This window comes from Babylonia areolata, chromosome 33 (assembly GCF_041734735.1).
Source record: "Babylonia areolata isolate BAREFJ2019XMU chromosome 33, ASM4173473v1, whole genome shotgun sequence".
In the NCBI taxonomy this organism is placed as follows: domain Eukaryota; kingdom Metazoa; phylum Mollusca; class Gastropoda; order Neogastropoda; family Buccinidae; genus Babylonia; species Babylonia areolata.
Window position 1 is genome coordinate 6,839,828 of NC_134908.1, and position 12,500 is coordinate 6,852,327.

Here is a 12,500-nt window from a genome sequence, read left to right on the forward strand (position 1 = left end):
ATTTGGAGGTAATGGTGGTCTGCATGGGTGCTTATATTGGGGACAAGTCAATATAATGGTTTGTAGAACTGTTTTTTTGAATAATTGGTTTCCTGGTTTTTTTGTTGGTTTTTTGTGTGTGCCTTTTTCTTCATTTTTGTTGTTTTTTTCTTTCTTTTTTTTCTTACTTTACTCCTTTCTTTCTTTTTTCTTTATTTCATTCTTTCCTTCTTTCATTCTTTCTTTCCTTCTTTCTTTTTTTCTTTCTTTCATTCTTTCTTTTTTTTTCTTTCTTTCCTTCTTTCCTTCTTTCAGCAAAAAAAAGAAAGAAAGAAAAAAGAAAGAAAGAGAGAGAGAGAGAGAGAGAGAGAGAGAGAGAGAGAGAAAATGAAATCAGCATCATTTTCACCCTGCTCTCATTGAAGAAAATAAAAACAGTACATGATCCCGAAGTAGGTTCTTAATTAATTGACATTAATTAATGTTTTGTGATCCCTGTATAATTATACTCATGTGTCAAGACTTTGGTTTGGAGAAATGTATATGGGTTGTTGTTAGGGTTTTTTTTTTGTTTTTGTTTTGTTTTGTTGTTGTTTTTTTGTTGCTTTTGTTGTTTGTTTTTTTCTTCCTTGTTTGAGTATCTAGTTTTGCTTTTGTTTACACGTCTGTCTGCTAATGTTTATCGTGTTAAAAATTAAAAAAATAAAAAGTTATCGATGTGTATTTTTTTTTGTTTTTTTTAACTCTCTCAGGCTTTCTGTCTGTTTGGTTACGCTGCTGGTCAGGCATCTGCTTGGCAGATGTGGTGTAGCGTAGAAGGATTTGACCGAACGAACGCAGTGACGCCTCCTTGAGCTACTGATATACTGATACTGATACTGTTTGGCTGTTTGTCTTGAGGTGTTTGTTTGCCTGTGTTACATCTTTTCTTCCCTAACTACCCCCCCTACCCCCATCCCCGCCCCCTCTATAGCTCTCAATTTATCTAATTCTCTCTCTCTCTGTGTCCCTTTTCTCTGTCTGTGTCTGTGTCTCCTTCTCAATCTGTGTGTGTGTGTGTGTGTATGTGTTTGTGTGTGTGTGTGTGTGTGTGTGTGTGTGTGTGTGAGAGAGAGAGAGAGAGAGAGAGAGAGGGAGAGAAGAACAAGAAGGAAAATGAATAGCTCCCAATTTCTCTCATTCTCTCTGTCCCTTTCTGTGTCTGTGTCTCTGTCTCTGCGTGTGTGGGGGGAGGGAAGGGGGAGGGGGAGAGTGGGGGTTGGGGTGTGTGGGGGTTGCGAGAGAGAGAGAGAGAGAGAGAGAGAGAGAGAGAGAGAGAGAGACCACAATTTCTCTCATCTCTCTTTTTCTGTCTGTGTCTGTATCTCTGTCTCCCTCTCAATCTGTGTGTGTGTGTGTGTGTGTGTGTGTGTGTGTGTGTGTGTGCACGCGCGCGTGTGTGTGCGGGTGTGTGTGTGTGTGTGTGGGGGGGGGTGTGTGTGCGTGCGAGAGAGAGAGAGAGGAGAGAAGAACAAGAAGAAAAATGAATAAGGTATAAAAAGAAGAACAAGAACGAGAAGAAAGAAAGAAAGAACGAAAGAAAGAAAGAAGTGAATGAAGTGAAAGAAGAAGACTCCAAACGCTTTTTTTGACAAGGAAACCGTTTATTGATTTCAAATGATATGCGTACTTTTCTTGCCTAGGTATTTAGATTGATAACCACAAGGTGTTGTTCTGCTAGATTATCAACTTCAATTCAAGCTGAATTTCGTCAGTATAATATCACTAGAAAGATTGAAAAAAAAAATTTTTTTTTTTTCGAATGACATGTTGATGACAATACAAATTTGAATACGATAATTTTAGCAAAGTGACATTACTTAAGTTATTGCGACAACATCAACAATAACGATCATGACAACAACAACTACAACACTGACCACCACCACAACAATAATAATACCATGAATATAGTGACGATGATAACAATATATAAAAATATTAACAAGAACAACACTGATAATGATGATTAAAAACAGCTACGACGATGACGATGCTGATTTTTTTTTTTTTTTTTTTTTTTTTTTTTTTTTTTTTTTTTGCCAAATAAATAATAAGGCACAAAACAAACAAACTACATGACGGGCTCAATAGCCGAGTGGTCAAAGCGTTGGACTTTCAATCTGAGGACCTCGGGTTCGAATCTAGGTAACGGCGCCTGGTGGGTAAAGTGTGGAGATTTTTTTTTTCTGATCTCCCAGGTCAATCAATATATATGCAGACCTGCATTGTGCCTAAACTCCCTTCGTGTGTATACTTCGCGAGCAGAAAATCAAATACTGCACGTTAAAGATCCTGTAATCCATGTCAGCGTTCGGTGGGTTATGGAAACAAGAACATACCCAGCATGCACACCCCCGAAAATGAAGTATGGCTGCCTACACGGCAGGGTTAAAAAAAAAAGGGGGGGAGTCATGCACGTGAAAGCCCACTCGTGTACATACGAGTGAAAGAGTTGCAGCCTACGAACAAAGAAGAAACAAACAGCAACAATAACAACAACAAAAAATAATAATAATAAACCCGCTGAACTTAAAAACAACAACAACAAAAAACAACAACTGAATGCTTCGATGTCACTTCCAACACTGGAATATTAACTTTCCATTCTCAGTTAGTGTCTGTTTTCCTTGCACACGGTCAATTCGGACCAAAGAAAGGACAAACAAAAACAACAAAAATAAAAACCCTACAAAATGTAGAGTATACATCGCTCAATTACTACCGAAATTATGGTTTCACACTTGAAGATGTAGTAGTAGTAGTAACAGCAGCAGTAGCCGCCGTCGCAGTTGTCATGATGATGAGGAGGTTAGGGGGGGGGGGGGTGTGTCTGGGTTGGAGAGAAAGTTGGAATGGAAAAGGAAAGAGTGGATTTGTGGACAAGCGCCCTAGAACGAATTTTGTTGGAGTTTTGGTCGTTACACTCTTAAGGTCAAGTTTGTTCGGTTGAAGTTATTTAAACGATTCGACAACAGAAGAATGAATACATGACCAGATGGATGAATAAATCGATGAAAAGATTATATTAAAAAAAACCCACAAAAAACAACAAAAAAACAAACAAACAAAAAACACGAAAATAATTTTTAAAAAACGAAACAAGTAATTAATAATAAATCCAACAAAAACAACAACAACAACAAAAAAGCAAGTAACCAATAAACGTGTCAATAAAATAATAATAGAATTAATGTATAAAACACACAGATAGATAAAATTACATAAATTTTTTAATGAATAACAAATAGTAAAGAGAGGTAACTCTCTCCATTCACAAGATACACAACTCCAAGTCAATGCTGATTAATTAAGCTGCCGATTCAGCTAGCACACAGGTGAATAAAAGGTACATTGGAACAAACCCAGACACTTCCTTAAATAAAGGAAGCGCCAGGCTTGTCCTGTCCTTATACCGATCATTGGACATGTGCATACAGCAGCAAAATGACAGAAGAAATGCGAAAAAAAACACAAATGAGCTTTTATTCAAGACTGGTGTAGCCTTTTAATCCTGAATGAGCTACATGTATAAATGAAATAAATGTACAAATTAATAGTTCACATCAAAAACAACCACCAGACAGGCATATGGAGGTAGTGCAAACAGGACCGAAGAATCCGAGAGAGAGAAAAAAAAGCAAAATATCAGCAACAACAGTAAAGAAGCCCTAACAGCAACCAACCAAAAAACAAAGCAACTCACCCCGTCCAAACATACACGCGCGCGCGCGCGCACACACACACACACACACACATACATGCACGCACACTCACACACACACATAGACACGCGCACACACACACACACACACACACACACACACACACATAGACACCCACACGCACACACACACACACACACACACACACACACACACACACACACACACACACACACACACACACGCACAGAAAGAGATTGAGAGAGACAGAGACACAGAGACAGAAAGACAGAGAGACACAGAGACACACAGAGAGACAACCAATCAATCAATCAATCAATCAATCAAACAAACAAAACCGGAGAACATCTTCACCAACTAAAACACCCCCCCCAATCCTTCTAAATAATCTAAAACGTCAAAAAACGACGCGAGGTAAGGTTCAGGTTCATCTTGGTAACTCCAATCTGCTTTAGAGTGGTGGGTGGTGTAGGAGGAGGAGGAGTAGTAGTAGAAGGAGGAAGAGGAAGAAGAGGACGAGGACGAGGAGGAAGGAAGGGGAAAAGAGGAGGGAGTATGGGGATGTGGGAGGTTGGGGGGAGGGGGGAATGAGGCCCACAGAGAGAGAGAGACAGACAGAGATATAGGGAAACAAAGAAAACCAACCAACCAACCAACCAACCAAACATACAAAACCCCCTCTTCCTAACTAAAGCACCTGATCCATTTAAACGACTTCAACACGTGGAAAACCGACGCGAGCTAAGGTTCATCTTGGTAACGCCAATCTGCTTTAGAGGAGTTGTGTAGGAAGAGTAGGAGTAGAACGAAGAAGAGGACGAGGAAGACGACGACGACGACGAAGACGAAGACGAAGACGAAGACGAAGAGGAGGAGGGAGGGATAGAGAGAAGGGCGTGTGGGGGTAGTGGGGGTGGGGATGTCGGGGGGAGGTCCAGTAGATCCAGGTCCACGAGCCGGGCCAGCCTCCGGAGGTCCTCCACTTCTTCCTGGGCGTCCTCCAACAGCTCCTGGTGCTCCTCGCAGCTCGCCGCCAGCCGCAGGGACGACAACTCCCGCCGGATGCCCAGCAGCTGCCGCGCGAGTGATCCGTCTTGGCGTCTCAGTTCCACCTTCATTTTATTTTTATGAAAAAAAACAACTAAAATGAAATGAAATAAAATAAAATGAAATAGAATAAAACAAATTTTAAAAAAAAGAAAAAAGAAAAAAAATCTAAATAGAATATAAAAAAAAAATGAATGCATGAATAGATAAATGAAATAAGAATGAATATACAAATAAATGAATAACTAGACAAATAAGTAAATATATAAATGAATGAATGAATGAATGAATGAACGAACGAATGAAAAGATATGTAATAAAACATTAGAAAGGAAAAAAAAAGAGAGACAGAAAGGAAGAAAGGCAAGAAAGATGAAAGCAAAACGAAAGATAAAAAAAAAGAAAAGAAAAAGAAAAAGAAAGACATAAAGAAAGAAATAAGAAAGAGCGATAACAAACAAAAGAGAACAAAGGAAAACAGAAAGAAAAAGAAAAAGAACAGAAACGCAGAAAGGAAAGACTAGAGAATAAACGATAGAGGGGGGGGGGGGGGGGGGGGGGGAGAGAAAGAAGAAAAGCAGAAAGAAAGAAAGAAAGAAAGATAAGAAAGGATAGTAAGAAAAAAAAGAACAGTTTCAGTTTCAGTAGCTCAAGGAGGCGTCACTGCGTTCGGACAAATCCATATACGCTACACCACATCTGCCAAGCAGATGCCTGACCAGCAGCATAACCCAACGCGCTTAGTCAGGCCTTGAGGAAAAAAAAAAGGTGAATAAATGATAGATAAGCTTACACAAATAAATAAATAAATAAATAATAAATAATACTATAATGAAAAAAAAAAAAAAGCAAATAGATGTAAAACATGAAGATACACATTTACATATTCACATATACACCCACACATGCATAACAGATATGCACCGAACATGCAGTTTCACAGATATGAAAGCACAGTCAAATACATATAAACGTACATGAGCTCCAACACACACACACACACCACACACATTACCCTGCACCTCCTCTACCCCCCTCCTCCACACACTCATTTAAAAAGAATAGAAACGAAGAAAGGTAAAACAATAGAGAATAAACGAGGGGGGAGGGGGGGGGGAGAAAGAAGAAAAGCAGAAAGTCGAGTGCAATAGCCGAATGGTTAAAGTGTTGGACTTTCAATCTGAGGGTCCTGGGTTCGAATCTCGGTGCACCTGGTGGGTAAAGGGTGGAGATGATTTTTTTTTTTCCGATCTCCCAGGTCAACATAATTATGTGCAGACCTGCTAGTGCCTGAACCCCCTTCGTGTGTATGCGCACGCAGAAGATCAAATACGCACGTTAAAGATCCTGTAATCCATGTCAGCGTTCGGTGGGTTATGGAAACAAGAATATACCCCAGCATGCACACCCCCGAAAACGGAGTATGGCTGCCTACATGGCGGGTTAAATAAATTTAAAAAAAACAAAAAAACCGGTCATACACGTAAAATGTTACATGTCTGTCTGCGTGTGTATGTGTGTGCGTCTGAAATCGGATTGAATGACACAGGAAACGAATGATGAGCGCCCAGTGGCAGCCGTCAGTCGGCTCTACCCAGGTAGGCAGCCTGTGGTGCAAATGTCCCCGTGTTTGTAAAGCGCTTAGAGCTTGGTCTGTGACCGAGGATAGGCGCTATATAAGTATCCACATCAATCAATCAGTCAAAAGAAAGAAGGAAAGATAAGAAAGGATATAAAGAAAAAAAAAGAACAGAAACGCACAAAGGAGGAACTAGAGAATAGGGGGAAAAAAACAGAAAAAAAAGAAGAGAAAGAGAGGTGTAAAGAAGAAAGATAAGAAAAAAAAGAATAAAGAAAAAGGAAACAAATAGAAAAGAAGGGAAATAAAGAAATAAAGAAAAGCCAAGAAAGATAAGAAAGAAAGAAAGAAAGAAAGAAGAAGAAGAATTAAGAAAGAAAAGACAACTTCTCTCTCTCCCTCTCTCTATCTCTCTCTCCTTACCCTCTTTTTCTCACCCCCTCCCCTCTCTCTTTCTTCCTCCCCACCTCTCTCTCTCCCTCTCATAGACTACAAGAATCATCGAAGCGAAACAACCAATCAGCAGACAGAAAAAAACCCCAAACAGGTGAGAGCAGAATCAGTGAAGCAGAACCTCCTTGATGTATGGGAGGACAGTTTAATGGCCACGGTCAGTACCGTGGGAACACGACCACCACCCATTGGACTTCACACCCGGATGAGCAGCCAGGACTTCACCCCTCTTCAGACAGCCAGGACTTCACCCCTCTTCAGACAGTCAGGACTTCACCCCTCTTCAGACAGCCAGAAGTTCACCCCTCTCCAGACAGCCAGGACTTCACCCCTCTTCAGACAGCCAGAAGTTCACCCCTCTCCAGATAGTCAGGACTTCACCCCTCTTCAGACAAGGACTTCACCCCTCTTCAGACAGCAAGGACTTCACCCCTCTTCAGACAGCCAAGACTTCACCCCTCTTCAGACAAGGACTTCACCCCTCTTCAGACAGCAAGGACTTCACCCCTCTTCAGACAGCAAGGACTTCACCCCTCTTCAGACAGCAAGGACTTCACCCCTCTTCAGACAAGGACTTCAACCCTCTTCAGACAGCCAAGACTTCACCCCTCTTCAGACAGCCAGGGCTTCACCCCTCTTCAGACAGCAAGGACGTCACCCCTCTTCAGACAGCCAGGACTTCACCCCTCTTCAGACAGCCAGGACTTCACCCCTCTTCAGACAAGGACTTCACCCCTCTTCAGACAGCAAGGACTTCACCTCTCTTCAGACAGCCAGGACTTCACCTCTCTTCAGACAAGGACTTCACCCCTCTTCAGACAGCCAGGACTTCACCCCTCTTCAGACAGCAAGGACCTCACCCCTCTTCAGACAGCCAGGAACCCCCAACCCCCTCTTTGAAACGCCAGAAGAATAGCCAGGATTTCATCTTTTCCAGAGAGCCAGATCTTCCCCCTTGGAATGCCTAAAACGACAGCCAGGACATCACCCTCGGAACGTCAGAAGAACAGCCAGGAATTCATCCCTCTTCAGACAGCCAGGACTTCACCGTGAAACGCCAGAAGAACAGCCGGGACTTCATCCCTCTTCAGACAGCCAGGGCTTCCCCCGTGAAACGCCAGAACAGCCAGGACTTCATCCCTCTTCAGACAGCCAGGGCTTCCCTCTTGGAACGTCAGAAGAACAGCAGGGACTTCATCCCTCTTCAGACAGCCAGGACTTCACCCGTGAAACGCCAGAAGAACAGCCAGGACTTCATCCCTCTTCAGACAGCCAGGACTTCACCGTGAAACGCCAGAAGAACAGCCGGGACTTCATCCCTCTTCAGACAGCCAGGAATTCCCTCTTGGAACGTCAGAAGAACAGCAGGGACTTCATCCCTCTTCAGACAGCCAGGGCTTCCCTCTTGGAACGTCAGAAGAACAGCCGGGACTTCATCCCTCTTCAGACAGCCAGGACTTCATCCCTCTTCAGACAGCCAGGACTTCACCCGTGAAACGCCAGAAGAACAGCCGGGACTTCATCCCTCTTCAGACAGCCAGGACTTCCCTCTTGGAACGTCAGAAGAACAGCCGGGACTTCATCCCTCTTCAGACAGCCAGGACTTCACCCGTGAAACGCCAGAAGAACAGCCAGGACTTCATCCCTCTTCAGACAGCCAGGACTTCACCCGTGAAACGCCAGAAGAACAGCCGGGACTTCATCCCTCTTCAGACAGCCAGGAATTCCCTCTTGGAACGTCAGAAGAACAGCCGGGACTTCATCCCTCTTCAGACAGCCAGGACTTCACCTCTTCAGACAGCCAGGACTTCACCTCTTCAGACAGCCAGGACTTCACCCGTGAAACGCCAGAAGAACAGCCGGGACTTCATCCCTCTTCAGACAGCCAGGACTTCACCTCTTCAGACAGCCAGGACTTCACCCGTGAAACGTCAGAAGAACAGCCGGGACTTCATCCCTCTTCAGACAGCCAGGACTTCACCTCTTCAGACAGCCAGGACTTCACCTCTTCAGACAGCCAGGACTTCACCCGTGAAACGCCAGAAGAACAGCCGGGACTTCATCCCTCTTCAGACAGCCAGGACTTCACCTCTTCAGACAGCCAGGACTTCACCCGTGAAACGCCAGAAGAACAGCCGGGACTTCATCCCTCTTCAGACAGCCAGGACTTCCCTCTTGGAACGTCAGAAGAACAGCCGGGACTTCATCCCTCTTCAGACAGCCAGGACTTCACCTCTTCAGACAGCCAGGACTTCACCCGTGAAACGCCAGAAGAACAGCCGGGACTTCATCCCTCTTCAGACAGCCAGGACTTCACCTCTTCAGACAGCCAGGACTTCACCCGTGAAACGTCAGAAGAACAGCCGGGACTTCATCCCTCTTCAGACAGCCAGGACTTCACCTCTTCAGACAGCCAGGATTCCAATCTTCAAGCACCAGGAGAACAGCCAGGATTTAATCACTCTTGAAACAACAAGGACTTCCCCCTTGGAATGCCAGAAGATCAGCCAGGACCTCATCCCTCTTCAGACAGCCTAGACTTCCTTCTTGGAACGTCAGAAGATCAGCCAGGACCTCATCCCTCTTCAGACAGCCTAGACTTCCTTCTTGGAACGTCAGAAGATCAGCCAGGACCTCATCCCTCTTCAGACAGCCTAGACTTCCTTCTTGGAACGTCAGAAGATCAGCCAGGACCTCATCCCTCTTCAGACAGCCTAGACTTCCTTCTTGGAACGTCAGAAGATCAGCCAGGACCTCATCCCTCTTCAGACAGCCTAGACTTCCTTCTTGGAACGTCAGAAGATCAGCCAGGACCTCATCCCTCTTCAGACAGCCTAGACTTCCTTCTTGGAACGTCAGAAGATCAGCCAGGACTTCATCCCTCTTCAGACAGCCAGGGCTTCATCCCTCTCCAGACAGCCAAGACTTCACCCGTGAAACGCCAGAAGAACAGCCGGGACTTCATCCCTCTTCAGACAGCCAGGACTTCACCCGTGAAACGCCAGAAGAACAGCCGGGACTTCATCCCTCTTCAGACAGCCAGGAATTCCCTCTTGGAACGTCAGAAGAACAGCCGGGACTTCATTCCTCTTCAGACAGCCAGGACTTCACCCGTGAAACGCCAGAAGAACAGCCGGGACTTCATCCCTCTTCAGACAGCCAGGACTTCACCCCTCTTCAGACAGCCAGGACTTCACCCGTGAAACGCCAGAAGAACAGCCGGGACTTCATTTCTCTTCAGACAGCCAGGAATTCCCTCTTGGAGCGTCAGAAGAACAGCCGGGACTTCATCCCTCTTCAGACAGCCAGGATTCCAATCTTCAAGCACCAGGAGAACAGCCAGGATTTAATCACTCTTGAAACAACAACAAGGACTTCCCCCTTGGAATGCCAGAAGAACAGCCAGGACTTCATCTCTCTTCAGACAGCCAGAACTTCCCCCTCGGAACGCCTGAATAAAAAAGAAAGGACTTCACCCCTCTTCAGACAATCCTAATCATAGGCGTCAGCCTAAACGTCATTAAACTCAACTATACCTTTTATCGTGTATAGACACACAAAAAAATAATAAAAAAAAGAATGAATGAATGAATGAATGAACGAATAAATGAATGAAACAAAGAAGAAAGGAAAGTAAACGAAAGAACAAAATAATGAAGGGTGGAAAGTAAGAGAAAGAAAGACCGAGGGAAAGAAAAAAGAAAGAAAGAAAGAAAGAAAGAAAGAAAAAGCCAAAAAGAAGGAAAGAGAGAAAGAAATAACGAAATAAAGGAAGAGTGGAAAAGAAATAAAGAATGAAATAAATAAATAAAATGTGAATGGAAGAAAGAAAGAAAGAAAGAAAGGAAGAGAAAGAAAGAAAAGAAGAAAGAAAGAAAGAAAGAAGAAAGAACGAAAGAAAGGAAGAGTGAAAAACGAAAGAAAGAATAAATGAAATAAAGAAAGAAGGAAAGAAAGAAAGAAAGGAAGAGAAAGAAATCCAGAAAAAAGAAAGAAAGAAAAGAAATAATGAGTGAATGAATGAAAAACAAAGAAAGAAAGAAAGAAAGAAAGAACTACTCACAAGCTGCTCTCGTATCCATCTCAGATCATTGTCCATTTTGTCCTTCCTTTCTTTCGTCAGTTTCCCTTCGACCTCGGCCACGACCTTGACCTCTGGCAAAGGCAGCGGCTCGTCTACATATTTGGCGCGCCACGTCAGGTAACTCTGGCGTCGCGTTTTCAAGTTCAGCTTCGTGGCAGTGTCTTTTAACCGCGTTACAAAGGACTCTCCTTCGGATTCCGAGTCAGTGCTTTCGTTGGTGTTGCTACTATTAGAGTCCGGACCTTTGACACGTCGTAACCACAGTGTGTTGGCTGAGATTTTACGCTGAGAGGAAGAAGGGGCGAACAGGCGTCGTTGAGACTGAGGAGTGGTGGTAGCAGGGGAGGTGGGGGTCGGGGTGGGGGTGGGGGTGGGGGTGTCGTCGGGAGAGTGAAGGGTGAGGAGGGGGAGTGGGAGGGGGGTGTGGTGGTAGGAAACTCCTACACGTCTCGATTTCGGCGGAATCACAACTACTTTCTTTTTGCTTGTGTGTGTTGTTGTTGTTGTTGCTGCTGCTGTTGCTGCTGCTGCTGCTACTATTGCTGCTGCTGCTGATGCTGTTGTTGTTGTTGTTGCTGCTGCTGCTGTCGTTGTTTGGGAACTGGTGTCAATACCTTCTGGTATCTTTGACTCGAGGGAGTCGTTTTCAGAGTTTTGAGTTTCGATGCTTGGTGATGGGCAGGAGTCACGTGGTTCCTCCTCCTCCTGGTTTTCTTCCAGCACCATGGATAGAGGGCGCTTTCGGCGCTTGAGGCACGGAGAGTGGTCGGCCTTGTTGTCTTGGTCTTCATCTTTTTCTTTTTCTTCTTCTGTGCGAAACATGGCGTGTTGTGGTGTTGGGTGATCTGTAGACAAATAAATAATAATAAATAATAATAATAATAATAATAATAATAAAAGATAGATATAGATAAATATAGATAAATGACTAGATGAATAAATAGATAAATAAATAGATGAATAAATGAATAGATATTTTTTTTCTTCAAAAAAGACACACAAAAAAATTATTCAAAACTTGGGGCTGCGTTTAATAATTACCAATATTTTCCTTTCTGTATTTTTCTCTCTTGTTCTTCTATTTTTTCTTTTGTTTACTTTTTTTTTTTGCAGAGCATCGGGATATGAGGGGAGTGGGGGGTGGAGAAGGGGGGTGGTAGGGGGTGTGCGAACTGGTAATACTTTCTTAGTTTTTCAGTTTTTTTATTTTATTTTATTTTTTTTATTTTTTTTAATATTTATTACGATCAGTTGTTTTTTTTTGTTGTTTGTTGTTGCTTTTGCTGCTGACTCACACAGCTGCTGCCACTGTGACCTCTGTCGCATCTATTTTCGTGAGTACAGCAACAATAACTACTGCTATTACTGCTACTAATAGCATTGCTACTGCTGCTACGACTGCGACTTCTCAGCTACTTCTGCTTCTGCTTATATAACTTCTACAACTGCTACTAATTGTACTGCTGCAGCTGTTGCTACTGATGCTACAAATGCTGCTATTAATGCTACTGCTGCTGCTGCTGCTGCTGCTGCTACTACTACTACTACTACTACTGCTGCTCGTAATTATGATGAAATGATGTTACTACTGCTTCTGTTATTGCTGCTACTATGACTACTGTTCTCGCAGCTA

At 43.6% G+C, this 12,500-nt stretch overlaps 2 protein-coding genes across 2 annotated transcripts in view; one reads left to right on the forward strand and one right to left on the reverse strand.

Annotated features, from left to right (window-relative positions):
- Window positions 1-73, forward strand: part of LOC143276970 (uncharacterized) — a 13,364-nt gene extending 13,291 nt beyond the window's left edge. The window contains exon 5 of the mRNA XM_076581663.1: window positions 1-73. This exon is cut by the window's left edge and continues 1,282 nt beyond it. The gene's annotated coding sequence lies outside the window, so the exon portion shown is untranslated.
- A 3,268-nt stretch (window positions 74-3,341) lies between these two features.
- LOC143276849 (protein FAM167B-like) lies at window positions 3,342-11,074 on the reverse strand. The gene is made up of 3 exons (XM_076581505.1): window positions 10,847-11,074; window positions 4,551-4,816; window positions 3,342-3,345 (listed from the first exon to the last, which is right to left on the reverse strand). The coding sequence occupies exons 1-3, from the start codon at window positions 10,880-10,882 to the stop codon at window positions 3,342-3,344; spliced, it is 306 nt and encodes a 101-aa protein (XP_076437620.1). The 5' UTR covers window positions 10,883-11,074.
- Between the last annotated feature and the right edge of the window lie 1,426 nt (window positions 11,075-12,500).

What these genes read in the sequence shown, in the direction of transcription:
- LOC143276849 (XM_076581505.1), bottom strand. Translation starts at nt 10,882, where the DNA reads ATGGACAATGATCTGAGATGGATACGAGAGCAGCTT. An exon ending in GATGGATACGAGAGCAGCTT is followed by an intron (nt 4,817 to 10,846) that starts GTGAGTAGTTCT and finishes AATAAAATGAAG; the next exon opens with GTGGAACTGAGACGCCAAGA.